Source organism: Syzygium oleosum, unplaced genomic scaffold (genome assembly GCF_021117445.2).
Source record: "Syzygium oleosum isolate NSW1041296 unplaced genomic scaffold, Sole_v2.1 Sole_v2.13, whole genome shotgun sequence".
Lineage (NCBI taxonomy): Eukaryota > Viridiplantae > Streptophyta > Magnoliopsida > Myrtales > Myrtaceae > Syzygium > Syzygium oleosum.
The window spans coordinates 4,132,917-4,160,784 of NW_026607497.1; the positions used below are offsets into that span (position 1 = coordinate 4,132,917).

At 42.2% G+C, this 27,868-nt stretch overlaps 4 protein-coding genes and 1 pseudogene across 8 annotated transcripts; 2 read left to right on the forward strand and 3 right to left on the reverse strand.

Moving 5' to 3' along the window:
- Positions 1-346: 346 nt before the first annotated feature.
- Positions 347-3,048, reverse strand: LOC115675153 (uncharacterized; annotated as a pseudogene).
- Positions 3,049-3,321: 273 nt separating this feature from the next.
- LOC115674927 (uncharacterized) lies at positions 3,322-7,431 on the reverse strand. Of its 2 annotated transcripts, none has more exons than XM_030597449.2 (5): positions 7,004-7,431; positions 5,102-5,813; positions 4,758-4,995; positions 3,806-3,868; positions 3,322-3,723 (listed from the first exon to the last, which is right to left on the reverse strand). In XM_030597449.2, the coding sequence occupies exons 1-5, from the start codon at positions 7,311-7,313 to the stop codon at positions 3,658-3,660; spliced, it is 1,389 nt and encodes a 462-aa protein (XP_030453309.1). In that variant the 5' UTR covers positions 7,314-7,431; the 3' UTR covers positions 3,322-3,657. The 2 variants fall into 2 exon arrangements, with proteins under 2 accessions (XP_030453309.1, XP_030453310.1); XM_030597450.2 differs by having other exon boundaries at positions 5,102-5,810; positions 7,004-7,428.
- Positions 7,432-13,435: 6,004 nt separating this feature from the next.
- On the forward strand, positions 13,436-17,698 carry LOC115675152 (uncharacterized). Its single transcript, XM_056317164.1, has 3 exons — positions 13,436-14,003; positions 14,726-14,851; positions 15,757-17,698. The coding sequence occupies exons 1-3, from the start codon at positions 13,557-13,559 to the stop codon at positions 17,299-17,301; spliced, it is 2,118 nt and encodes a 705-aa protein (XP_056173139.1). The 5' UTR covers positions 13,436-13,556; the 3' UTR covers positions 17,302-17,698.
- A 993-nt stretch (positions 17,699-18,691) lies between these two features.
- LOC115674921 (OVARIAN TUMOR DOMAIN-containing deubiquitinating enzyme 2) lies at positions 18,692-23,278 on the forward strand. 4 transcript variants are annotated; one of them, XM_030597444.2, is made up of 9 exons: positions 18,692-18,855; positions 20,157-20,240; positions 20,338-20,383; positions 21,122-21,230; positions 21,551-21,642; positions 21,764-21,826; positions 22,209-22,327; positions 22,887-22,962; positions 23,040-23,278. In XM_030597444.2, exons 2-9 carry the CDS (start codon positions 20,176-20,178, stop codon positions 23,094-23,096), a joined length of 627 nt encoding a protein of 208 aa, XP_030453304.1. In that variant the 5' UTR covers positions 18,692-18,855; positions 20,157-20,175; the 3' UTR covers positions 23,097-23,278. The 4 variants fall into 4 exon arrangements, with proteins under 4 accessions (XP_030453304.1, XP_030453301.1, XP_030453303.1 ...); XM_030597441.2 differs by lacking the exon at positions 18,692-18,855 and adding an exon at positions 19,042-19,225; XM_030597443.2 differs by lacking the exon at positions 18,692-18,855 and adding an exon at positions 19,073-19,134.
- Positions 23,279-23,829: 551 nt separating this feature from the next.
- On the reverse strand, positions 23,830-26,676 carry LOC115674922 (reactive Intermediate Deaminase A, chloroplastic). The gene is made up of 6 exons (XM_030597445.1): positions 26,366-26,676; positions 25,299-25,414; positions 25,083-25,127; positions 24,714-24,787; positions 24,567-24,616; positions 23,830-24,114 (listed from the first exon to the last, which is right to left on the reverse strand). Exons 1-6 carry the CDS (start codon positions 26,565-26,567, stop codon positions 24,020-24,022), a joined length of 582 nt encoding a protein of 193 aa, XP_030453305.1. The 5' UTR covers positions 26,568-26,676; the 3' UTR covers positions 23,830-24,019.
- Between the last annotated feature and the right edge of the window lie 1,192 nt (positions 26,677-27,868).

A 27,868-nucleotide genomic window follows, 5' to 3' on the forward strand; every position in this document is an offset into this window, starting at 1 on the left:
TCTCATTTTCCTGTTACTTTAGACGCTATGAGGGCTTTGTGTGGGAAATTTTTTGCTTCTGCTCGCATTTCCTTTCTACTGAATTCTCCAAGAATAGTCAACAGAGGGAAGATTAACTAAGTTGAGTTGGTAATTGAACTCAGACCATTCTCCAAAACTTCAGCAAATAATTAAGGAAAAAAGAAAGGTAATGATAAACTTGAGATTCGCATGTGCAAAATAAATAGATTTGTGGTACTTTTAAGCAGCAGATGGTAGATCCAAGCATTTGTAAAGTCTCAACAGCTGAAGATGGCAAATTTCTTAGAATTTTTCTGTCATTCACAAGCCCAACAAGAGAAGACCTAATGAGAGACTAAGAGTACTAGCACCCCAATTCGCCAGTCCCCTCTTCAAAAAATGCTTCCTCAAATCAAGAAAAGCTTTCTAGCTTCAGTTGCTCTAACATTGTTTCCAACAGTCCCTCGCTTTGCACATCTTACCTGCTCAAAATTGATAAAAATAATAAGAAACTGATATTACTCTAAATTCAACAGCAGAGGAACGCGAATAACACACCAATTACAGCAACTTTAGACCATTCAATTCCCCGAAGAGACATTACATGAAAGCAAAGCAAACGATGTCTGTCATGAGTCACTGGGCATTCAGTTTTTTTGGGAGCACACATTGCAAACCTAAAGCTTGGAGAGTATCCTGCAATTCCCAAGCCATCACAAAATACCAGCAAACCGGTCATCTATTGAAACACAACCAAGTCTTCTTATTTTAGATTAATTGAGTGCCTGGTAGCAAACAGTCATGGAACAGCAATAAGTAGTTAGAAGCAACAGGCAAAGCTCGCAAAACAAATAGCCACCCCTATTCCACTGCTACCTTGGTTAGCCATAGACAAATTAACGAGTCCAAATGACTATAGAACATGACCCAAAAATTTTTTTTGACTATAGAAAGTAACAATAACAACATCCACAAAATCTATAGGGTGATCTGGACGTCCAGATTAGGACCAGAAGATACAGGGAGAATCAACACAGATTAAACTTGGAATAAAATACGACACGCACTATATTTACCTTTTGTATAGCTCCAGATAAGCTTTATGGATTAACAAAGATCAGTATATATATGAGACTTCACTATAATTGAAAAGCATGCAGGAAAATTAACTGAATATCTATATCAAAAAATTCACTCATTTCAAAGAACTAAGTGCCATGAGAGTTCAAACACCCTATGAGTATCAGGTACTCAAAGATGGACTAGGAAATTTATGTATTTGGTTGATCAAGCGCTCTTATCGGGATTGAGCTGAATCACTCTCATAGTTTGTTGGAAATATTAGAAAGTCTTTTGTGCATAATTTTGTATATAGGTGGCTTCTACCTGAAGTCATTTTGTGTAAAGGTGGTACCCCTGGTACCTTCTTAATGAAACCTTATTTATCATTCAGAAAAGGAAAAGGATTTTTCTTAAACTTCAGACCGAAAAAGACCCTTAAAGGATTTCTTCCCTATTTAATACACACTCACATCATAGGAGGAAAACAATGGCCATAAACCACGACCAGCGACAATGAGATCAAAAAAGACGTTTTACTAGGCAATGCGATCACAGAAGACTAAAACCATCCTTTGCTTAAATAAGAAGAAAAAAGGATGGAGATTTTTGTTCTTCCGACTGCTCTTGAGCATATAACTGGATGTCAAAGCACATTGTATCAAGATTGGACGAACAATCGCATACCCAGAGAAGCTAATGACCACGGCTCAAACTCTAAACTGTACAGAATGATCTGCATTCTGCCAATCTCTACACCTAAAGATTTCAAGATCCCTGAAACACATCTATGGCTCATTCTTCAGGCATTACATGAACATTCAACAAAGAATCAGCTACAACCTATGACAAATATCTTCCTTTCTGACCTCAAAACAGCACATGGAACACGTCAGCTAAACATAGTTCATAACTTCATACAGAAACCAATTCACCTAAAACAACAAAAAGCTCTAACCTTTAATCACGGCCTTCATCCAAAATCATCTAAGCTTCTCCTTGGCCGAGCTCTTCCTCGCAGCGTCCTTGACCTTCTCAATGTACCCTTCAATTGGCGGCATGAGTGTCGCCATGAAGCGGTTTGCAGGGAAAGGTGTCAAATCTGGCAGCAGCGCCGCCTCTCGCAGCTTCTCCGGCAGCGCCTCGATGCCTCCTTCATCCGCAACAAATTACTCTCCACAGCCTGCCTCGCCATATGCCTCCTCATCAAAACCCTAGAATACTCCTTCGCGAGCCGCCTTCCATCCTCGACCGTGAGCCCATACTTCGGAATCTTATCCGCATCGACCAGTCCCAACGAGATCAAATCCAAGCCCGGGGTCCCGATTATCTCTGGCTTCTCGGAGACGCCCAGTTTCGACTTCCCTTTCTTCAGCATGTCGATCTCTCGCTGCCGGTCCCTTGCTGATCAGCCCCATCTTCTCGCGCTCGGCCTCGCGGGCCCGCCGCTTCTTGGTCAAGTAGCGGAGCGGGGTGGGCGCGTTGAGGCACGCCTCGACGAGGGCCTCGGCCTCGGAGGGGCCGCAAATCACAGAGCTAGACACGAATGACGAAACAAACCGATTCAACCACAACCCACACATCATAGCCCTTTCGAAACAGAAACCCCGCGGCTCAACTTCAACCTCAACCTCAATCCGCAGCATGCTAATCAAGTTCTCGCCAGACCGCTCCGCGACGTCTCTTTCCCTTGATTCCGACTCGATCGAGCGAGATTCGCGCAGGCCGCGTGTCCCAAAATGGGCGGCCGCGTCGCGCACCGTGGATTGCAGCGAAGGGAAAAGCTAACGACGAGAGAGGAGATGAAACAGTTGGAGGAATCGAAGACTCACGAGCTACGCATGAAGAAACGGAAGCGGCGGAGAGAGAGTGAGGGCCAAAATCGATCGCCGCCGCGTGCGGTGGCTGTTCCGGTGCAGTCGCGAGGAGGGAAGGAGGGCACGAAACTGAAGAGAGTCGAACGTCTCTTGAAGAGAGTAAAGAAGGAAATTTGGCCAGAAGCTACAAAAACTAGCTTCTTTTTTTTTTGCCCAAAACACGTACCGGAAGCAAAAACTCATTCTAGAACAAAAAAGAAATGTATTTTTACCAAACGCGTTTTGTTCCAGAATGCAAAAATTGCTCCAGAATGTATTCCGGAAATTTTTTAACAAACGCATTTACGTTCCGGAATGCATTCTAGAGCAAAATTTTTGCTCCAAAATGGATTCCATGCGCGTCCTAAGAATCTACGGTAGACTCGGATGGACATTCATCTCGGGCTTATGAAGGTTAATCTGTGGTTGAAATGTTGCTACATTTGATCAATGCCATCTTCACTTGGTTCATCATTTGCTGCTCGTACATAAGCAGGATGACCAAGCAGACGCTTGTTCAGCTATAATCAGACATCATTTTGAGCTTGCCGGCCTGGAAAACAGAGGCAGATATGGTCGCTGCACTGCATTTTTTAAGACTTGATCTTTCTCTTCAGAACCACTAGTTTATTGCTGGATGGACATATGGACTGACCTTAAAATTGGAAGAGAAAATGTGTATGAAGAATACATTGCTTCTTAATACAAGCAACACCGACGAAGCTTGACGGTAATCCAAGCGTCAACCCTTCTTGCCTTTCTTGGCCTTGGATTTCTTTTTTGACTTTCTAAATGCCGTTCCATTCTCCTGTCAGCAACACACACACATGAAGCATATATCACCTGTATTGAACCTTACTTCTTTAAGATGACAAACTTTTGAGTGTTACCTTTCTGTAATGTCTATAGGCACCTGAACCTGTCAACTCCTCCCCAGTTGCAGTGACGTAAACCTGAAGGATAGAAATCTTGATCAAGACATGAAACTCCTTAACATCTAAATCAGAAATAGTTCATTCAAAGAGATCAATAGAAGCAGACGCTAGATCAAAAAAGAAGTGCACTCAACTTAGGATTTTTGGCTGACTTCATTGTGGCAAAGTATTTGAGAGTTTGCTAATACACATCAGGTCAGAGTGAAGCAATCCAAAGGGTTTTAAATGTTTAAAGAAATAGGAGACATCAAATTAGGAAACCTATTTATATTAGGAAACAACCCTCCAGCCTTTGTGCTTATCCTGACTTGTTATACTGCAAGTTTAGCTTAATTTAAACGTGCAATGTCAATGGCAAAGTACTCATCCACAAGAATTGCTATTTAGGCAAAAAGAAAAAAAAAACAACACCCAGGCAGGAGCAATGACCATGAAAATATTTCTCAGGGTGCTTCCGTGAGTCTTGAAAGGACGGAATTATGGCAACTGAAAGTTGCAACCACTGCAAATATTGTTCTCGCACACTAACTAAGAACTGGATACATTAAATTCTTCTGAGACAACTGCACAAAGTAGAATCTGCAATATCATCTCTTAGACACTCACACGAATGCATGTCTAAAAATACTGAGAGTCAATAGATCTAGTGAAAACAAAACTTCAATTAGTAGCATTACGACCGGAGGTTATTAGCAGGCAGTAAGTTCTTGATGCTGATCAGATAGATTTAAGCATGTCCCAGCACAAAATTCTGAATAAAGGTAAGAAAACGCTTAAGTCTATCTGACGTAAGTGATACACACATCAAGCAATTATCACTTTCTCCTTCTAGATCCACTACAAACAATTTAATGAATTTAACAAGATGAGATTGCTCGAAAAAAGTACAAACAGAAGTTTCACCAACCTTCTTCCCATCAGCTGCAGTATACCAATGACCTGTGGATTTTCCATTAGCATGAACTCGTCTTTTCCCAGCATTCTGCGTAGTGATTGAAGTGTCTTTGGGGTTCATCCAGCTTCCGGTGCTTGTGATTCCTTCAGCACTCTGAGCTTTTGATTTATTTCTCCACCTTGAGCTTTTCTTAGAGTCAGTTTTTTGTATTGCTTGCTTTTGAGAAGATTCTCCATTTGCAAACTGACCCCTGGGAAAAAAAAATAGTTTTGATGTAGTTACGATTATATGAAGCATTAAGATGGATACAGGTGTTCAAGCGGCTGTTTTCAGTGGATAAGGATGAGGTGAAATACATGTAATCGATGAGTGATGGCTGTTTGCTACTATTGGCACCACCAAGAGGGAAAAAGTGAGGTAGACGACTGTGGACTAAGTTCCGAATACTTGGATCATCATGAAAAAAGTATCGATGAGCAGGAGGTAGGTTGTCATTTGAATCACAGCGAGGCTCAATATTTTGGCTGCTATTTCTTGTCGGTTGATGGCTTTTATTATCAATGTTTAAATGAGCCACCGGTTGCTGAGGTTTATTCCCACTATTCAGAGAGTGGAAATATTCTTCACAAACCTCATCCAGAGCTGGGGTTGGGATGTGAAGGCTCTTTGTTGGACGAAAATCTCTCCATAGATCCTCATTCTTAGGAACACAGTAAGATGGGAGTTTTCTCCTCTCTTGACTTCCGAGTATATGATCAGCAACTTCACTTTTCTCTTTGGACAATAACTTCGCCTTATCAGCTTCTTCATTGGCATGTTCACTAGTGGATGGACTATCAGAATCCGAATCGATTAAGTGGAACCTTCGAAGAGGACTTAAAGTAGTTTGTTTCAACATGGGCTTATCATAGCTCCTTTTCAAGCTGGCAGAGTGGTCAATTGAAGCTTGTTCCCCTTTTATGGCTTTCAAGGGGCTTGAGGAAGGCGCATTGTTAACCCAACGTCCGCACAGTGGGACCTTCGAACTGCTGCCCACTGAATGAATCTGGATGGATGCCTTTTCATCTGCTACAACAGAAATACAGTAGTAACATTCACGCTGGGAATTGATTAACACACCAAAATAACTGGCTTCTAAGTAATCTCAGTCTTGAAACATTAAGCATGCTCCTACAGATGAGATGAATAGATAACATTTAAATATGCATCACCGAGAGCCCTTCCACTAGAAGAAAACGGAGGCGTTTATAAGGCACAGCAGCTGATCTCTATTTACTTGTCCAATGAACATCACATCTGAGAAGGGCCATGATTTATCAACCAGAACTTGCATGGATGTATAGTAACACAAATTGGTTGGACTAAATCCAGTGAGAAAACAAAAAGTTCATTGAAGTTTTTACTCCTTGTGCATCCACAAGGTCAAGCACAATAATGTAAACTGATTGCTTCATCACTAACCAACATATATGGGATTCTATTAGCTCTAAAAAGATTCTAGTTAAATGAGATTGCAATGACATAACAGACTAATTTGCAACTCCGACACTGCAAGTCAGTTGGGAATCAGATGAGGGCAAACAATAAAATATGCAATTTATTCTCTGCTTGAGCCATGTTTGCAGTAGTTGCAGAGTTCATGCTTTCCAAGAGCCAATTTTTAACCACCCAGATAAAAAAAACCCAGCAGAGACTAGTTATACAAACTTAAATCAGATGGAACACTAAAACTCCAAAAGGCCCTTCGACATGAACTCCTAAACGGAAAAGGTAAACTACTAAGTAATCAACCAGACAACGGTGGAAACATACAGGATGCCGCATTTCTTATAGCCATGCCATCATCGAACAGATTCCAGTACATAAAACGCATGAAGCCTTGTCTTTCAAAATGTCAAATCTTCGGTAAACCCTCCCTGCTTTGATCAACACTTGCAATTTTCCGAATCACTCAACCGGTACTGCCATCATAATGCAAAATTTCACAGCACTTAAACATAAACACAGCTCTAGCTGAATACAACCCCTGAATTTGATCGATGTGATCAAAGACTTCAATTTATCTTCATCAGCAGATACACTCATACACGCAATGAATCAAATCAAAGCCGAAACATGCAACTCCTAAGAACGTTCTGGACAACACACTCCATCTAACAACGCTGACTCGGAAATCTGCAGGAGCAAAACTAACTCGAGCAAAGTAACAAATGTGTAGTTTCTACGGTAACATCACCGTCACTCAATTATGCTCGTACCTCTGCTTGTTTCATCGGACGAGAACTCTTCGATGTCGTCGTCCACGTAGGCGTCGGGAGACGGGCGAGCGGAGCTCTGTTTCGGCTCGGCGGGCAGGCCGCGCCTGAGCCGCTTCAAGGCTCGCGGCGGGTCGGCCCCGATCTCGCGACCCGGGTCCTCGGTTCGCGGTTCCGGCTCCTCCCCGCCGCCGCCGGCCGGAGACATCCCGTCGCGGACAGCATCACTTCGGGGTGGGTCAGGGTTCGGAGGCTCCGAATCGGAGTCCGAATCGAGCCCGAGAGAGAAGGAGGGAAGCTCGAAAGAGCTCATTTTTTCCGGCGGCTCTGTATGTGAGATCGATCGAGAGAGAGAGAGAGGATGAAGGTGGCGGTGGCGGTGGCGGTGACGGTGAGAGAGAGGTGGATCCGATGCGGCGGCTTGGGCGGTCGAACCGGGTCAATATGGCGCGACTACGAAACGAAAGGAGACTTCAAAATCAATTTCCTTTTGGCGCTGGAGGGAACAAAATTTGAAACGCTAATGGGCTTTTAGGCTCTTGGTCCAAAGCCTATAACCCAAAAGAGCAATCAATTTGAGTTTAGTGTCTCGTTTGAGTTTTTTTCAATTCTTTGTAGTTTGATCAATAGATGTGCAATGTGTGTATATATGCACATACGTCGAACCGATTCGTACAATTAGTGGTTGCTATCGTCATTTGCGTCATCGGATAGATTTTCGCGACTGTGGCAACTTTCTTTTTCGATCCTGATGTACCCATCTCTGTTAACTCCAGTGAGTGGTGTTCGATTTTTCCGAAGGCCAATGCTTGGGCTTTCAAATCATCTATAGCGTCCACCTAAATAATGATTCGCGTCAAGCAAAGGGCCCCCCGAGAAATTGAGATTGATGTTTCTTTTGATTTACCTGTTTGCATCGAGTGATCTACTAGTGTCTTGCTAATCCAGAAAAAGCGGTGGCATAATTATCGTGGTAGCTAATCTATAATCATTTCTACACATGCACGCTATTGGAGCTCGCATTGGATCACGCGTGATAAGTTTGATTGAACATAAACTTATGCATGCCACAAATGAATACCATCAAGGATAAACAGACCAATCTGAAAAGTGAATGTAATTTCTAATGCACAGTCTCTCTTATGTTATGCGTAATCAATGCATTGAAAATCAAAACATTTCTTTATTAAGCATGCTTAACCAATGTCTCAGGAGCACTCGTTAACAACAACCGTTAACTAAACCCATCTTAAAAATCTGTTTCTTTTAAAAAAAACCCAAAACGTCGCTCAAGCTGCACAGGCAATTAGGTTAGCTGTTGAAGGCCGAAGACATTATAGGGTCATTGCTCCATATAATGTCTCCCTCAGCGAGGATGAGAACAGGAGCATGTGGGTACTCTTAAGAAGCCATCCTAGAAAGACGCACTAGCGATTGAATAACTTGTTGACTTGCTTTTTAGCCCTTTACGTCCATCTCACCCAATTGGTGTTTCCTAATCTTTCACTTAATTGACATGTAGAGAGTAAGCCACTGCTTCTAGACCACGTGCACCTTCTTAATTAATGCTATGGTGCTGCCAGAAATTTATTGGCTTTTGCTGCATGTTCATTGAATTTGACAGTGTTTGCGCTAAATAATAAGCCTATGTAGGTAGACTAGATTGTCAAACATGGCGGATATTGAATACCATTAGACATTGAGATGAATTATATGTGGGGCATTGAGTTGCCGGGAGAGTGCCCGAGTCTGTTCATGGAAAGCGAGATTGGAAGCGAAGGTGTACCGGGTGAATGGATTCGTGTTATGTAGTGTCATATGTCGCAATCAAGAGGATTTGATGGAGAACTTAGCTGGCATTGGCACTCATGTACTCTTCTCTTACTTGTACGATTGAACGAAGAGACTCCATTCGACCACGTCACGTAATTCGATTTGCTTGTCAATTCGCCCTTCGAACCGTTCTGCTCTACATTTGCTTTGGTGGCGATTCTTCACATCACACCCTTTCATCTTATAATCCAAGGGTATCGATGTGAACATTCGATCGGCTAAAGTGTTACGAGATACCCTATATATCTCGTGAATCGATTAAGTTTACATCATTGACCTACGCAGGTGATGCAAGGCAGGCAAAACGACCGACCGTTCTCTTCCCGAGCACGAGCAGGTACACATAAACGTGTACAAAACGTGGTCATGAGTCGTGAAATCGAGAGTAGTTGGGCCCATGATCTTGTCCATTCTCTCGACAAGGTGTGCAGACGCTTTAGATTTCGTGGTCTCAATCAATTGAGCTACCGACCCAAAAGAAAAGAAAAAATCACTTGAGCTAAGTTCCAAGTTCCAAGAATGCACGAGCTCTCCTGTCACTTCCTATGGTCAGACTGCTTGGATTATTATTAATTGGCCTAATCTAAAGAGGCACATGGATTGATGAGGTCTTTGCTTAGCAACTCTTTCGAACTCTAATAACTAAGCGACCCCTAAGCGACCCCCAAGCTTCGGATACTCGCGTTATGGGGAAAAATATAATTATTTCATGAGAATGAGATAGCCCAACATTTTAATGTGAAAAAAAAAAGCAGTCTTCGAATAAACTTTAATTGAAGAGGATTAGGGTTATGTTATTTTAACTTACTAGATCTGAATTGGGTTCTTCATAGACTTAAAAGACAATGGAGATTTCGAGGTTTGCATTCACATTACATTTGTTTGCTCCATACTATCCAAATTCTTCATTTTCGATCTTTCGATGTTACTAAACTGACTAAAGAAATAAATCACAGAAAACCTGATACCGAGGAAGTCCACTTTCTATTGATCTCGTTAAGATAAATAGGTTCATGCTTTCCCTTCATTGCAAACCGTGGGTTTTCTATATAATAAAAGGGATTTTGCTAATGTAACAGTCTTTTCTTTAGACCACTGTGAGAATAATCGAATGTTGTGAGCCACAAATTCGTAAAGGGGTAAACCCTAAGACAATTTATAATTATTTGTTATTTATTTATTTAGCTCGGAACAGATTGTTAATCTCGCAACAGATTAAGAACTGTCACTTAATCATTTTTCTAATAAAAGAAGAGAGCATAGATCAAGGTAAATTGCACTTATTAATGTCTCTTTTGACTTGTTTATGTAAAATTCAATTCAATCGCTTTTGACATAGGGTAATAGTCATGTAACACATTGGTATACGTTATATACATCTATTCTCATATTTACTTTATTTTGTAACATATGAAGACCTTGCTGTATTATTGTATGTTTGAGGCTATTGCATTATTTGCGATGTTGAGGACCCCTAGACTTTGCAAAAGGAAAAAACCATCTCTAATACGACCAAAAAATAGTACAAGTCTCAACATCAAAGGAATCCAATCCCCCGCGCCAAGACATTGCCGATTCCGAGGATCCATCCAAATGGAGCTATTCTAAATAACTGGACCTTTTCGACCCAAAAAAAATAAAATAAGTGGGCCCACGCATAAAATCCCTATTGCGAACCTGTGTTAAAAGTCTTTATATGGTACAAACATTTTGCGGGTAATATTTACGTTAGTCTTTTTTTTTTTCTGTTAATAACCATTCATTTATTCAATCATCCTCGTCTATCGTTGACTAGACCTGTCAAATGGATGAGTCGGGTCGGGTCCAAAATGATTAGATCCAAATCGACCCATTTAACCTATTTTGACTCATTTCCATTCAAAACAAATCTAGTGACCCATATTTAACTCAAAATATACCTAACATGACTCATATTACTAAAACATTTCAATATTTAACCTAATTTAAAAAAACTCATATCCAAACTGAGTTGAGAACGCGGGGTGAGCAAGCGCAATATTAGAGGACGAGAGAGTCACAGAAGTTGGTTAGGCTAAGTAAGTAATGAACTCATTTAACACCCTTGTTATTTTGGACTTTACCATTTCAAACCTACGTATGACCCATTTACCGAATATAAATAATTCATATGATAACTCAATTCATCAAATATAGGTTAAGAAATTGATCCATGATCCATCATAACAGGTTTGCCATTGACCTTTTTGGCCAAGCTAAATATCTCCAACAATACAAGCATAACAAATAGCGATGTTTGCTAAGTACCCACGAGCTGCACTCTCGCGACTATCATTATCTAATTTAGCTACTCTCTCACCCGTCTTTGATAACATATAGGTCTTTATCATGAGAGGACAACTTAGAGCCTAAAAGCTAAAGAGTTTTAGCTGCAAGATGCCGCGGACCCAATCCGTATATTCAATTTATGGATCCATCTTCAACGGTCAAATGTGGGAGCTTGCTGAAAAAGATAAATAATGTGGGTTCGACATGGCACATTCAATAAATAAACTAGAGAAGAATAGATTAAGATTAGATCTAAGTCCTAGTCCCGCGGGGGAGCTTTAACAATAATGGAGGACCTCCTTGGGCTTGCCGACCGAGCCGGACCATACTCCACTGCTGTATGCGACGCCCCCATGTGGGCACGATTCGTCGGCTTGCGGGGGCAATGCATGCATCATCATGGGAACTGCATAGGATTCGTGCTGATGTGTCGACTCATCAGGTGCCACGTGGTTGCCTCCTCGGATGCCCCCCTCTCTCGTGCGGCCGTCGACGGACGGGCCAAGAGAGAATCGTGCAATACGAGATATGTCGTAGAAGCCTCCTGCATTTGGGAAAAATGTCGTGGTCGTGACACGACCGCGGCTCTAGAAGTCACAGGTGGACTTGCCGAATGAGTGGGTCGGGTCAAAAAAATAGCGGACTCATCTTATGCAATATAAATCTTGTGATCCATACTTAATCCGATTCATATTGTTAAAACGTTTCTATATTTAATTCAATATGGAAAAACTTATATCCAAATTAAAGTGAAAACATGAAGTGAACAAACGCGAAATCGACTGAAGGTGAGAGAGGGTGAGGGAAAGAGTCATAGAGATGGGTTAGGTCTAAATAAGCTGTGAGCCAATTTAAAACCCGTATTAAATCTACTTATGACATATAGTGTTCAGTCTAAACTCATTTACTAAATATAATTATCTTGTATAACAACCTACCCTATTGAATATAGATTAAAATTTAAAAGATGAGTTTATGATCTATTTTGGCAAGTTTAGTTATAGATTTGAGGTTGCACCATGCTCGGTTTGGTGGTACAATAGATGAACTGAGGCATGCAAGAAATTTTGCGGTCAAGGAGATTTGGCGTATGAGTAGTTTGAAGAGAATTGCTTTTCTGTTGAGGAGAAGAAAATTTTCAGCCACGAAACACACTCACTAGTAAAGAAACGAAAAAAAAATACAAATATCCACCACCACCACCAGCACCACCACCATACACCGGCATCGAGATCATTACTTGCCTCACCCTTGCCTCGCCTCTGTCCGAGCCCATGGTGTCCCGGTGACCCTAGTACCTCCCCTCCAAGCTCAACAATGCCACTAATGGCCACTCCATCTCAGCCGTGACCCCCCCAGCCCGTCTCTCCCTTTCCCACTATTTTGAAACTCCTTAGCTAGGGGTTGACGATGGTTAGCACCTCCATAAAACCGAGTGGCTGTCACCAACCACACTTGTCCTTAGATCGATCCACATTCGAGGCTGGGCTTAGATCTTGGCTCGTCAGCAACTAGCCCTCGATTTTTGAATGACGCGATGATGATGGAGTGATGGGGCGGGGGGGGGGGGGGGTGACACGCATTGGAGAGGGGTGATTAGTGATCCGAGAGCCACAAATAATGACGAAATGGAGGGTGAGTGACCGTTGCATTCGCTGACTAGACGAGAGGTTGATTGTGGTGGTAGCAGCGACCCTTGCACAATGGCCGATAGTTCTATCATTATAGTAGACATAGATAACATATGGTAGCGCCCCGCGATTGGCAGCACGCGGATTGCATCATCTACAAGCTAGACAAGTGTCGTCCATCGAATGTGATGATAGTATGAGGTATTGTCTAGGAGAATAGTAACTCCGCACCTCCACTTTTACTCTCTCCCACTTACCGAAATATATATTTAACCAGTAATAAAAATGATCATTGGGCAAGCTCGGGCCACGCCGGGCCTTAAGGTCGAGCTCATAAATTTTTATACAAAAACTCAAGCTCCTAGTCAGGATATCTCACCTCGACCAAAAACAAAAAGTTACGATTTCTCATTAAATACCGCTATCCAAACTTGCCCCGAAAGGTCGTACCATAAGTCCAGTTGACAGAACGGGAAGATCTTAGGAGTTAAAAAGGACGATACAAAGGGATCACGCACGAGAACGACGTTGACCATACACACACACGCGCACGTACGTACATACACATACGCAGTTCAGTTCCCATCCACCCTCTACGTCCACATCTACATCTACACGTCCTGGACCATCTTCAGCTCCGCGTGTTGCATATGGAGTAGCGTATCTCCGTACTTCCCTCTCTTCATCCACTCCTCTCTCTCTCACTCTCACGCACGCGCACGCGGAGCAGAGGTGGAAAGCGGGTCGCGCTCGACGCTCCAAATGGGCCAATCCAGCCTCCCGCAATGAAGATCACCGGAAGATCCCTGCACCGGTCGAGCGCCCCGGCCGCCGCTTCCCCGAGGGCCCCGTACCCGCCGCCCCCGCGCCGCCCAGATCTGCCGCCGCAGGCGAAGACCCCCCGCAGGACGCCCCGCCGGAAGGCCCGCCTGAGGAAGGCCGGGACCCCCGCCGGCAGCAGGCGGAGCAGCCGGCCCGAGACGCCCCTCCTCGAGTGGAAGACGACCGAGGACAAGGAGGAGCGGAGCGTCCTCCCCGTCGACGGCGGCGGCTGCGGCGGCGAGGGCGGCGGGTCGCTGCCGCAGGCCCGCCGGAGGAGCCGGCGGAGGGATGCCTCGGTGTCGTCGAGGAAGCTCGCCGCCGTGCTCTGGCGGCTGCAGCTGACGGAGGCCGAGGGTGGCGGTCGCGGCGGAGACAGAGGCGGTGGCGTTCGGGATGAGGTCGGGTTCCAGGTAGTGTTTGATTTGTCATTCAGTGCTTATGATTTTGACAGCTTGTAAGGATGTAAAATCGGAAAGATTTCGGTATTGAAGAGCAGTGAGTGATTGAGTCCAGGCTTTGCCGCATTTATAAGCCCTAGTGCGAGAGGGTATTGATGAAGAAGTGATTCCGAAGCAAAAGGCAATGAGTCTGAGAATCTTGTTTGACGCTTCGCCGTTGGCGGAATTCCATCTTCGATTGCTTCATTTTGCAATTAAGAGCTTGGCTTTTCAGCAGTATTGATTGCGGTTGCAAATCTATGCTCGCCAAGTCATTGCTCTTTTGATGTGCTTTATCTACAGTGAAGCGTTATTGTGCAGAAAAGGCCTCATCTTGACTAGTAGTAGTTCATCATCTTAGAATCTCTGAATGAGCTCGAAGTTCGCGTGCATTTCTCAAGCTCGGCTTTAGATTATTACGCATTCTTGAAGATTCTTGATATTATTCGAGGGCTTGTGCTGGTCTTCTGAAGTGGTCTTGGGTTTTTTGTATTTTTTTTTTCTTGCTAGTGCACATGTAATGGAACTCGAGTAAAATTCATGGTTTCGCGACTTTAAAAGTCGATTGGTCTTTTGGAGCAGGCATACTGTGCCCTATATGCTTTTGCTCGCTTCCTTGTGTCTATGCTATTAATCGGCTGCTTTGATGCAGTGTAAGCTTGCTGATTGGTACCTTTTGTGTTCGTTCTGTGCAGTCTGGTGCTGGACACATAGAATCTCCTTTTGTTTTTAATAGAACCGGGAAGGTGTACAACTCAGATGCAAAGGATCTTGATAGTCCTCGATCAGTATATGGCACGAGGAATGGCTTTTCGCATAAGGTAAGACTCTTTGCTTAGCATAAATTGGGTTTTGATTATGACATTAGGATTGGTTTATTTGTATCTAAGTTAAGAGAAACTGGAAATGTGGCATAAGGTATTCGAATATTGAAGACAAGGATATACCGCAGATAATTAAACAGCTGGAGGCTTGAATCCGACTAGCAATCATCATCATGAATATTAAGGCGTTACTTGAGAGATCTGCATGTTCTTATGCCAGTATGGAGCATAAATTCCTACTATCTCGCAGATCAGTAAGAAACTGGTGAATGGTGACCAGCACCCAGATCTTTTCGCTGTTAAAAAACCTTTTTATTTAGTCCCCTAAGGGATGGGGAGAACTTACGGTTCCTGGTAACTTCCCAGATTCATCAAATCTTTTTAGCTGAATGGATAGCTGAAAGTAACAATGAAAATGAGTTGTTTCATCCATTAAATCTCTTTGCGGACTACCAGTCATCAAATCTCTCTCTCTCTCTCTCTCTCTCTCTCTCTCTCTCTCTCTGATTCTTGTTCGGGGACCGGTCATCAAATCTCTTTATCTTGAAAATTTGGCCAGATGATCGACTCTCTGGAACTTTTGACTGCTCAAGAAGCCTTAGAACAAACTGAGTAGAGGTTTTCGTGTCCAAGTGAATGAATTGTTTGTTAGTATAAATAAGTTGCTTGATGTATCCACTCAGATGAGATAATCGTTCCTAATTTCCTCATTGGCGAAACTTGTAAAAAGACGATACCACTATCTGTTGGTTTTATGTGTGAAAGTAGGAAAGCCTGAATTCTTGTTGTGTATTTTAGTCGCTTTGAAGTAGTAAAGGCAGGGAGGTGCTGCTCTGGTCCTGTCTGCCTTTCTCACTTTCTTTTCTTTCTGCACCTAATACTAGATCCGTTTTCCTTTTCAGCTCGAGCCTTCTTTTCAATTTACAAGTTCTGCGATGGAGGGTGTAACTAAGTGGGACCCAGTCTCTTTTAGAGTACCTGAGGATGTACGTCAGATTCACAGCCACACGAAGCTTCTCAATCAACAAGTGAGTGCCGTATCAGCGATTTCTTCACTTGAAGCTGAACTTGAACAAGCTCGGGCGCGCATTCTAGAGTTGGAAACTGAGCGTCATTCCTCGAAGAAAAAGCTGGAGCACTTTCTAAAGAAAGTCAGTGAGGAGAAGGCCGCATGGCGGAGAAGGGAGCATGAGAAGATTCGTGCCTTTGTTGATGATATTAAATTGGATCTGAATCGAGAAAGGAAAAATCGCCAGCGCATGGAAATTGTCAATTCCAAATTGGTTGACGAACTTGCCGAGGCCAAGCTATCAGTGAAGCGATGGATGCAGGATTATGAAAAAGAAATAAAGACCAGAGAACTAATCGAAGAAGTATGTGATGAGCTGGCAAAGGAGATTGGGGAAGACAAGGCTGAAATGGAGGCATTGAAGACAGAGTCCATGAAACTACGGGAAGAAGTAGAAGAGGAAAGAAAGATGTTGCAGATGGCGGAGGTCTGGCGTGAAGAACGAGTTCAGATGAAACTTGTGGATGCGAAGGTGGCACTTGATCGAAAATATTCTCAGATGAACAGTTTAGTAGCTGATCTGGAGAATTTCTTAAAATCAAGAAACCATACCCCAGATGTGAAGGACATAAGAGAAGCAGAGTTACTTAGGCAGGCAGCTGCTTCCATGAGTATTCAAGATATGAAAGAATTCTCTTATGAGCCTCCCAATCCTGATGATTTATTCGCTGTTCTTGAAGAAGTTAATAATTTTGGCGAAAACAATGAGAGGGAGATTGAACAATGCATAGCTTACAGTCCCGCAAGTCGTGCCTCAAAAATTCACACGGTGAGCCCCGAAGTAAACATGTTGAAAAATGACAACATCATCAGATATCCTAAGGCTTTCCCTGGTCATAATGGTGATATAGAAGAAGATGAGAGCGGATGGGAAACTGTGAGCAACCTTGAAGACCAGGGATCAAGCTGTTCCCCGGATGGGAGTGCCCCATCCGTGAACAATATACAGCAAAATGGGAATGTCTCAGCTAGCGGCGGTGAAACCCCAGTAACTGAAATCAGCGAAGTGTGCTCGGTTCCTACGAGGCAATGGTCCTCATCCATAGCAAGACTCTGGAAATCATGTCCAAATAACGGGGAGAACTACAATATAGTCTCGGTGGAGGGCACGAATGGGAGGCTGTCCAATGGGAGGATACCCAATGGGGCCGTCATGTCTCCTGATCACGGTTCGGGTAAGGATGGTTTTAGCCCATCTGATATTGTTAGCCAGCGGAGTTCCCCTGATACAGGGAATCCTCACATAACTCGAGGTATGAAAGGCTGCATTGAATGGCCTCGTGGTGCGCAGAAGACCAGTCTGAAGGCGAAGCTTCTTGAGGCAAGGATGGAAAGTCAAAAGATCCAGTTACGGCATGTATTGAAACAGAAAATGTAGCTGTGAATTTCCCGTACGGCCAAGCAAGGCGGTCCTCTTCACATTGACAAGCTGGAGTCTGGTCAAATACACATTCCTGGATGTGCGAAGAGCATGGGGGGGTCTTCACCAGCGCTCCTGCACCCACCTTGGTTCGTGAATGATTTTCAATAATAGTTGAATTTTTTCTAGTTAGGAAAAATCGGTTAGGAGTTATGATCTTCGTCTCGATATTGCTCGAGATTCTTGGTCCGGCATCGGCAATGTATATCTGGAATTGGAACTGGGACAGAAACAATCTTGTAATGTCTAGTATTTTATAGCTGGCTAGTTTCCAGATGCTATATATTGGACCACGATTTCGGGTTTTGTTGTAAACTATGTGATCATAATCATAATATCTCTGGAGATTTCTGCATATCTCAGGTAATTTTAAACAAAATGGGACTTGATCAACATCATGAGGGCTGAAAAGCCAGTGAAGATCAGCAAAAACCTAGACAGGTCTTATCGTTGAGATGGGTTTTCGTGATTTCATGCGTGCACGGCGGTGGCAGACAGATTTTGTGCGGTGTGTCGAGCATAAGATCTCTTCCAGGACTTTGCCGGTGCATCTCTTTTGGAAGATAAAGCAGCAACTAGCTGATAGAAAAATTTCAATGGGAAAAGAATCTTTTTGCGTTGCTTTGTTTAATCTTCTTACATAAATTTTGATAATTGGTCTCTTGGTACCTTTCCTTTTGGATACGCATCTCTTATCATTCCAAGGCGATTCCATGTTATCCGATCAATGTTACTCTCGCCTTTGAAGATGCTTGCCACCGACAGCGCACCTCAGAGTGTTCACATCAACTATCATGCGGGGTGACTTCATTTAGGACTTGAATCCATGATCATGTCGCAACGTTGAATATCACGTTAATGGCGAGTGTTGCCACCTTAGAACATGTGCTATGATGCTCGATGTAAGTAGGCAAATGTACCAATAACATGCGGAAGAATGACCCTAATTTGGCGAATTAAGTTTTGTAATCCTGGAATTAATGCTTAAGCGAATTCTTAATTAGCTTTCCAAAAATAAGTTTCACGAGCTACCAAAAAAGGAAATTTCTTATTATTCGGGATGACGTTTTATTGCCGAAAATTTAAACGGTCAATATTCGACATCATTATTTTTTAATTCAATAAAGTTGGGGCGTGAGTTAACCGTTTTTGGAAACACATATCTAAGTAACTAAGTGAATTTTCATTGTTCACACCCGCGTCGAACAAAATCGACTATTATTCTATCCAAAATTGGAAAAAAAAAATTTAAAAAACCGAATCTATCTAACATCAATTTTCTTTCATTTGGCTTTGTATAAAATCCCAAGTGACCAATCCTTCTTTGCTGTTAGCCATATAAATCTCGAAACTCCCCACAATTCACGAACAGTAGAGGAGGTAAAAAAATGTTCTCATCCACGGAGCGAGAGTTCTTCACTGGGCACTAGCGCCATAAGATCGAAACATCGGAGCGGCAACGCCGGACCATTTCTCTCGCAAATTCTTGCATTTGATCACCACCTCATTCGCGTGAGAGTTTTCTTGTTCGATCCCATATTTCTTCTTCTAAACTTGTTCTCGGGTCGGGCGAAAATTGCGTGTACAACACAAGCATGTCACCGTATGCGAAAGTAGCTGACGTTTGCGTCAAGATAATGTTGTGGGTCCGGCGGTGTTTGTTTTCTTTTTCAGCGGAATCCCACTGTTTTAGATCTAGAGCTTTCCCCATGATCTTTATCTTTCTTGTTGGATAACGTCCGTGTTCTTCCTCCTGTCATGATTCGCGATAAATATCGCCTGAACTGGTTGGTGGGTCGCCTTCTTTTTGTTTCTGGCGAGGTCTCGTTTTGAGGTTCCATTGGAATTATATCTCGTTGCACGTCAATCAGGTGCCTGCTAGGTGGGTTTTGGATCTTGGTTTTTATTTGGGGTTTTCTTGCTTTTGCGTTTCTTCTCCTTTCCCCTTTGATGTGAATTGCCCCTTTTGATTTCTGTTCTGTTATAAAGATTGCTTTCGAGACTCATTTCAGTCGTCTTTTTTAGTTTCCACGGGGGTTTTTGTAACCCGGCACATGGTATTAGGTTGTTGTTGGGATCGTAGTTAATCTAAATTGAAACTGGGTTGTGCGAGGCTAAAGCTTCTCAACTGATGGTGTTGTGCCATCATTTGAATCCATTGGATGTCTGTTGTGTTCTAATGATTATTCTTCAAGATTGATTCCGTTAGGTTATGAATAAACCAGCTCATGTTACAGGTCATCGTAGGAATTGTAGTAAGTCTGAATAGAGAGACTGGGTGGTGGGAAGCAAAAGCATCTCACTTGAAAGAAGCTATAATTCGTCTTCATTCGATGTCTGCTCTGTTCTCATGATTATTATCTGTGATTGATCTTGGTGGTCTTTCTTGTTCTATGAGCTTATTAATTGACCCAGCACAAGTTTTTTGTTATTGCAAGTATTGTAGTCAATCTGAATTGATCTGGATGGTGTATCTTAGTTGATATGATTGTTCTATCATTCCGGTCCATTGGATACTTCCAATTTAATTGTTTCTGATGATGCTGTGATTCGAGAGTTCATTTTGGAATATTTAAGTTATATGAACTGTGGATATGCATCTCTAGTATTATGAAGGTAGTTCTTGCACAGATTTTGCTTTTTCTGCATGTGCTAGCTTTTAGTTTTCTTATGCAGAAGTTCTTCATTACTTTAGGCAGTTAAACTTCTGGACCATTTTCTGCTTTTGTGGATATGAGATGATGCACTCATATGGCTCTCTCAGACAGCAGGTATCAATCTTGATATTTAATGATTCTCATGGTTATTTCCAGCTGGACATATATATCTGCTATGGAAGGTATCGTCACTAGAAGGGTCATTCCCTCAGACAACAGTTGCCTTTTTAATGCTGTCGGGTAAATGTTATTTCTAGAATCTCTTTTGCCTTTAAGTTTTCTCGTCGAAGTATAGAATTTGCAGATTGGGGCCTTCATCTTTCTTTTTCCGATACAGGTATGTCATGGACCACGACAAAACCAAGGCTCCTGAGTTAAGAAAGGTTTGTCTAACATACTTTTTCTGTTTTTCACCCATCGTCTAGTAATTTAATATTGGTCGGTAATGGTAAAATAGAGAAAAAAGACAGTTATCTGTCCCCTGCGGTGCTTATGTGCTTGTACTCTCTAGTCTGCTTGTGCCTTTTGATTCCTCGTATGTGAGTGTGATATCCAACGTGTCTTTTTTCTCTTCAAACTTGTTAAATTAAATAAAGTGTCTTTCCGGGTCAGTTTGACCAGCTTGACCATATTCCGTCATGAAGCTCAATAAAAAGAAATACATTGTTCCCATTTTGGATGGTCATGCCTTTTCGAACCTCTAGCTCTAGTTGGCTGCCTGCCTGAACCCTTTGCATGCTCAAGCAATTTAAGATATCAGCCTAAGTTTGATAGTGCCAGCTTATTGCTGAGTATGTTGTATATTCTTCAACCCACATATGTGATGCATGTTACAATTTTATATGAAAGAAGAGGAGAGGGAGGGATGGAAAGTATGGATTCTATCCATTCGTGAGGACTTGATACCATCTATCATCTGATATTATACATTTTGAACATTATTTGATCATTGATTTGATTTATTTCTCATGTTTCTGGCATCTGCAATAGTCAATTCATAATGAGTTGTTTATTGCCCGCTTGATACATGAGCTAGCATTTACATCAAGATGTGTACTTCTACGCTTTCTTCTTTTCACGTGTCATTCATTTCTTAACATCTCATCTCTATGTTTCTGAAGGTCATTGCTGCTACTGTAGCAAGTTGTCCCGAGAAATATTCAGAAGCATTTCTGGGAAAGCCAAACGAAGAATATTGTGCTTGGATTCAAGAATCAGAGAAGTGGGGAGGTTTGTTGACGAAAAGCAGGCATATTAATTTCTGTTCTGTTAATGATTGGAAAAGGTAGATAGAAATCGCGATGATACAGTAAACAGAAGAGGTCAAGATTGCTGTTTGCTGTCTTTTTTAAGGTTACGTACAGTGATAGATAGACTTCTCAAGTACTTCAAACATGATCTTTATCTCTATCACTTCGTGCCATATGTGACTTAATCTTTGCACATGAGTTGGTAGTGAATGATAAACCTTATGCAAGTAGTTGTTTCTTCCAGGTCTTTGAATCTTATCCTACCGCGCTAACTCTGACAATGCATATCGTCCTTGATAGGTGCTATTGAACTTTCAATACTAGCAGACTACTATGGACGCGAAATAGCAGCATATGACATCCAGACAGCACGTTGTGATCTGTATGGTCAGGTAGGTAGCATTAAAGAAACTATATCTTAGAAAGAAGAGCATGAACTATCTTATGGGAAAATTGGTCCTTCTTTTCTGAATGTTGGACTTGACTGAACGTTTTTTACTTGCTCTCTGACAGGAAATGAGGTACACTGAGAGGGTCATGCTGATTTATGATGGGCTTCATTACGATGCATTAGTAGTATGCTATTTCTCTGTGCAATTACGCTTTATCTGTTAAATATTTAATCTTCGCGTTTTTATCTTTAAGGAAATAGCGTCGTAGTTGGGAAAGTAGTGCAGATCTGATGGTACTTTTGATAGGGTCTAGTTGCAAAATGGATTAGTCTTCTTCTGCACCATAATAGAGAAGTTGAAAAGATTTGGACAATGAGATTTTTTTTTTGGGGGGGGTGGGATTGGGAAAAGTATGAAGATTTAGTGGGGAGTGGAATGATGTGTAGGATGGGCTCTTTTTGCCAGCAAACTCATTTTGCTTTTTCGGGACTGCATGATCAAGGGCACTTAAACTGTTCTTCTTTTGTTAGTTGTTGAATTTCTAAGCATGCATTCTCTTCGTGCAGATATCACCATTTGAGGGAGCTCCGGAGGACTTCGATCTGACTATATTTGAGGTGCGGAAAGATAGGACAATCGGGCCAATAGAGGGACTTGCCCTTAATTTTGCCAGGGAGCAGCAGAGGTAGTTTTTCTTAGCAACTATATCTCCCCACATCTTAGTCTGGGATTTTTTATGTACTTTGAGAAGCAAATTGGAGCTTCTGTGTGCGAGATACAATCTCAGATAGATTGGCAAAGATTGTGTGGCTAAAGGTACTCAACTTGAGGTTTTGCACACCTCAAGTCAAGAGACAATAGGACTGCCATGCTGGCCGTGGAGTCCTTTAACATTAATCACGGCGGGCCAAGTTAAACTGCCATTAACACTTAGAATAGGGTTGCTGATGACACATGCAAGCTCAGTGTTGTTGCATTGGGGTAATTTGGATTGGCATCTTATAGCTTTTGCACTTCTATTTGCAATATATAAACCTTCCTGGCATTATACTGAGAAGCTATAGAAGCGCACCATTCTCCGTGGAGGTTATGCACAGTCACAATAGGCTATGCAGTCGGTTATGCTCAAATATCTAGATGGATTAGGTGAAAGCGCTTAATACAAATCTGAGTTGACTATGTTGATAGAGCACGCTCTAGTTCTGTTTTCTTGGATAACAAGGGTTTTACGACCTTTGATGCAGGAAAAGGAAGTATACTGATACCGCCAACTTCACTCTCCGCTGTGGAGTATGCCAAATCGGAGTCATCGGCCAGAAGGTCACTTCTTCGTGACAGAGCACAATTTTATGTTTGTTTAATCTTTTCTCAGGTTCTTACTTGTCTTCTTGTTCCAGGAGGCTGTGGAGCACGCTCAAGCGACAGGGCATGTCAATTTTCAGGAATACCGGTGACAAGTTGCTGATGAACATGTATTGCTTTTGTTTGAGGGAGCTCCTCTTGGACTTGACTTACAGATCTGTTGTATGTTTTTTCATCATGATACAATCAAAGCAACAACTAAAATCATCTTGAAATGTTACTGGAATTGACTTGTACCAAGGAGAAAAGAATGAAATTCATGATTCAATCATAATGTTTTCCAAAGTTTTCTACTGTGAATACCTCCCAATATCATCAGGTTTTACACGGTGGCGCTATCGCGTACTTCCCATGAGTTCCATTTCTGAATATTGGCTGCACTAAGGTGCAGTGTATTAAAGGGGCATTTTCCTTGAAGAAAGTTATTGCTAAATGCAAGCAAACTGAGTTTTGTCAAAAAGGTCGAGCATCAGGCTTCAGTCACATGCCGATGTGTCGTTCAAGTAATGACTGTCAAATATCATTTTCCCGCAACGCAAAAAGTACATCTGAACATCACACAATACTTGCTTAGGGCGATTAAAAAACACATTGACATTACTCTTGGCAAAGTTGCATAACTGAGTTGGCTGATACTGATTATAGGATAACGAATTCTTTGTGTTGCGCTGCTGACCAGGATAGTTATTATGCATCACGTTTAGTGACTGCAGAAGAACCTTATAAATAAGGTGGCTCAGCATCTTATGAGTCGCTTGATAAACAACTCTTCATTCTGCTTCCAGCCTCTCTCAACAGATAGGGAAAGAGGAAAGGAACTGCCGCTACGATCAACCTCATGTTATTCGGTCAACACTGCATGTCAGAGATTCTGAGTCCTCGGTCCAACAAAAAGTGCCGCATCATTGATTTAGATTGTTGCAACAATTACAAAAAATTCATCCAGTTATACTTCCCTTAAATCTCATAAACGGGATTCATTCAAGAAGTTTGTATCCAATTGTGCAGAAGCCCATTAAAGTGCTGCAATGCACTCGATCTCAATCCTCGCATTCAGCGGCAGAGCAGCGACCTGATATGTTGAGCGCGCTGGGGAAGGTGCCGGAAAATCTGCAACATAAAGACATCCAGTCACTTTAAAGGAGTCTAACATTTAGTATTGAAGAATCTAACTTGAGAGACAGGATAGATGAGTCCTATAGGTCCAAGCATCCACTGGTTAAATATGAATCTATTTTGCATCGAGCTATCCCGGTAAACGAGTTCAAGCACAATGCAGAATGTGTTACTGTAGTCCTGTCGCATGGCACAGTGAAAGTGAGACAACCCACAAACGTTCGTTCAGATAATCAAGTTTGATCAAAACACCATTCTGAAAAATCTCTTATTATGTTCTTCAGCTTATGAAGATATATATACTTCTCATTGCATACATGACTTCTTTAAGTATTGAAGTAATGCCATCGAACCACGTGACTTAATAATTTGATATGCCTCGCCTCAAGGAACCAAAAGACTCATAAATTTGTGTGTCCAATTGGCTACACTAGTACAGAACTCACATTTTGCATAGATCTCATTCACTTTTTTGAAGTCTTGCAAGTCAGCCAACCTGCAAAACAGGAGATAGGCAAATCCAATGTCTTTAATTCTGTTTCAACCATACAAAAAATAAATTCAGCAGTCCAACAAAAACTATGATTTCTTACATAATCGTTGTCTTGACCACAGAAGAATAGCTGGCACCCCCAGCTTTAAGTATTTCCCCCATATTTTTTAGAAGCTACACAGTTTCATAACACCACTTCTGTTAGCAAATGGACAAATCAAGTGCATCTAAGCAATGGTAAATACTACTCAGCAAGGAGCAATAAGTCATGGGTGGCAGATAGATCGAACCCTGGCCCCATTATTGTCACTATTGAAATAACAAATAGGAATATATTTCCAAGCACACTAAGTATAACAGCATCCTTCATGCAGTGGATGAATTGCTTAATAAATCTCAACATCTTTCTCTCGGAGATGCCGAGAGAATGGTTATCAAAGTCCCAATGCAGGTAGGTCATGTATCTTACCTGTTCTGTCTGGTCTTCCACACTGTCAGAGATAAATTTTCCAGTCTGCATCAATGTATCCAACACACAACATTACACTTGGATGTGTCAATCCCACAGTAAAAAATGCGTTTCCATGCAATTTTTAAGCAGGCAACTCTGTTTAGTGTCCCATTATATAGCCATGATCATACTAAAACAATTGATGATGCATATAAGAATACTCGAACTGCTTACCTCTGGAACAAGACCAAGAACACCAGATACAAACAGAAGGTTGTTGGCTTTGATAGCCTGAGAATAGGGTCCTAAAGCAGCTGGAGCTTTGTCTGTTTGAACAGCTTCCTTTAAACCTAAAAAAATTGCTCCGGTTAGGACTCCCACTGTATTTGATACAACAGTAAAATATGGTAACGCCAAGCCGCTCTTGTCTCTCCCCTTGATTCGATGGTTTTGGTACAGGAGTTGCGAGATTAAAAGAGTACGCTCCATTCAGATGGCAGTAACCAAAAGGCCATCCGGTAATGCGACCACCGTCAGGTGGCATCTGTAAGCAGTTTCCAAGCCTTTTGCCCATTCTCATCTAACTCTCAACAATTCTCTAAAGCAAAGGCTCAACAACACATACAAAATTCGAACTTTTTGCAAGTCCAACGTAAGACGGTTGATTATAAGCATACTTTGACAATGAAAATTAAGGTGTCAATTTGTCATGCAACTCTAAGATCTCAAATGTTTGAAAGTATGTCAGAGAAACTCGGGCCTCAATCAACCATTACAATTTGAGTAATGAGCCGCCAAGTAAACTAGCAGCTCCGATTTTGCGAATTTCGTGAAACCATATCCTTAAGCACCCTGCATCAAGAACGTATTCCGCTATTCACATCATCCACTCCAGTGCCCACTACTGAAACGAACAGCAAAATACGCAAACGACAGAGGGACAACAATCCACGCCAATGCAATCATTTCAGCCCAAAAAACAACCGCAAAAAGCTTGCAAAGATGATTAAGTCAGAAAGTAACAGACTTTCGGAGGAAGCTGTAAACATAACCCATTCAGAAATCAAATCGACTCCATATCGATCAAAACGCACGTCACGAAGCATAACACCCAAATTCTAGCATTCTTTAAAAATCGCTCGATTGCATCAATCACTGACGGAATCAACACAACAAAATGTCCAAAATTCGACTCGGATTACTTCCCTCTCTAAGCCCTGCCTCGTGGAATAAGAGATGCGGGGCAGTGAGACGCACAGACGGAGAGAGGAACAAGAAGAAGAGGGGGGGGGGGGACTCACGAGCATCGGTCGAAATGCCCAAGCAAGCAAACGGCACGGCCGCTCGCCCCGAAGGCGGCGCCGCCGCCGCCGACGACGACCGCCACAGGCTCGTGCCGACCACGGAGGCGCAGCCGACGCCCATGGCCGCGGGGCAACGGGCGCGCAGCGCCCTCAAGTCGATGGGCGGCGCGTGGAACGCCCTCGAAGCAAGCCACGACATCCTCTCTCTTCTGTCTCTCTCTCTCTCTCTCTCACGCCGAGTCTCTCTCCCCACCGCGCTGCGAAGTCGAGAGAGATTTGGTGCTCGACTGCTGCTAGGTTTGGTGGAGTGAAGTGAACAAGAGTCGCGGTTCCGGCAGTAGAAAATTGGTGGAGGTACTCTTCGCTTTTCTTTGTCTTTTTCTCGGTTTATTTTCTTATTAGAAAATGATAAGCTAACGTGATTCATGAAATTTTAATTTATTCACATCGATCCTTGAAATTTTATTACATATTCAATTTAGTCCTTAATCTATTCTCGAGTTTAAATTAATGAAAATACGATATTGAACGTTTTCATATAACTCAGGAGCCGGATTGAATATGTATGAAAAATTTAGAGATTCCATTGCACATTAAAGTAAGATTTAAGGACTGTATTGAATAAGTTAAAAGCTTATAGATTATTTTATACGTTGGGCTAAAATTTAGGAATCCCTTTCCTATTCCTTGTCTCTAAATATCTTTGGTGTTGCTTGTTAAAAAGCAATGGAATGGACTTTGGCTTCTCGGGTTGAAGATGAAATGGATGAGCCCAGCGCAGGATGCAAGGTAAGCTTTTTGTTCAACACAAATTGTTCCTCTTTTTTGATACATTTTTTTTCTTTTTGATAGCACAAGTATCGAAATGGGAGGCATAGTCCCCGATATAACTCTTAAGTGGAAGATGCCGTGATTTGATTTGAATGTTTTTGATGCATCAAAATCCAGTTCTAATCGATCTCTTGGAGATTCTCTTTTAGATGTACTAATTTTGGCCCCTCTCCTTAATTCAAGAAGCATTTTTTCTATTTATTGTGTAATCGTCAAAAGTGATATCCCGTGTCAACATCAAACTGACCCGAGGAAGACATCTCCTTTGGATGCACTAAATTCTGTCCACCTCCTTTGATCCGACAAATTATTTTTCTATGTGCAATAATTTGACAATCTTTCGCTTGTAGTAAATTTGGCAATCTCTTCTTCTCCACGTGATTGGGTACTAGAAACGGTGGATTTCATACGCAGTCCATTTGGTCTTGAGGTCTTAATTGGTGACATGATGAGCTCATTCCCACTTCTGGAAGCAGCTCGCATGTCACAACTCACAAGTAGAATCACTCAGCGGGCACTCGAAGTCGACTGCTAACTAAAATTGGTCGCTAGCGTACGTACCAGATCGCTGCTGTTAGATTAAGATATTGCTTCTAGGACTCGTATTATTCGATGATTGAAATCGAATATGACCAATGAAGTCGGTCTCTGTCTATGTGCCCTACGATG

Bases quoted from the DNA above. Each gene is read 5' to 3' on its own strand.
- LOC115674921 (XM_056317269.1), top strand. From the start codon at position 20,143: ATGGTTATTTCCAGCTGGACATATATATCTGCTATGGAAGGTATCGTC. The intron at 21,231-21,550 runs GTTTGTTGACGA...CGTCCTTGATAG, and splicing joins AGAATCAGAGAAGTGGGGAG to GTGCTATTGAACTTTCAATA. The intron at 21,827-22,208 runs GTATGCTATTTC...CTCTTCGTGCAG, and splicing joins TTCATTACGATGCATTAGTA to ATATCACCATTTGAGGGAGC.
- LOC115674922 (XM_030597445.1), bottom strand. From the start codon at position 26,567: ATGTCGTGGCTTGCTTCGAGGGCGTTCCACGCGCCGCCCATCGACTTG. The intron at 25,415-26,365 runs GTGAGTCCCCCC...CAATTTTTTTAG, and splicing joins GGGCATTTCGACCGATGCTC to GTTTAAAGGAAGCTGTTCAA. The intron at 25,128-25,298 runs GTAAGCAGTTCG...ACATTGATGCAG, and splicing joins TTCTTGGTCTTGTTCCAGAG to ACTGGAAAATTTATCTCTGA.
- LOC115674927 (XM_030597449.2), bottom strand. From the start codon at position 7,313: ATGAGCTCTTTCGAGCTTCCCTCCTTCTCTCTCGGGCTCGATTCGGAC. The intron at 4,996-5,101 runs GTATTTCACCTC...TTTTTTTCCCAG, and splicing joins CCATCACTCATCGATTACAT to GGGTCAGTTTGCAAATGGAG. The intron at 3,869-4,757 runs GTTGGTGAAACT...TCTATCCTTCAG, and splicing joins CTGCAGCTGATGGGAAGAAG to GTTTACGTCACTGCAACTGG.
- LOC115675152 (XM_056317164.1), top strand. From the start codon at position 13,557: ATGAAGATCACCGGAAGATCCCTGCACCGGTCGAGCGCCCCGGCCGCC. The intron at 14,004-14,725 runs GTAGTGTTTGAT...CGTTCTGTGCAG, and splicing joins GGGATGAGGTCGGGTTCCAG to TCTGGTGCTGGACACATAGA. The intron at 14,852-15,756 runs GTAAGACTCTTT...TTTCCTTTTCAG, and splicing joins GGAATGGCTTTTCGCATAAG to CTCGAGCCTTCTTTTCAATT.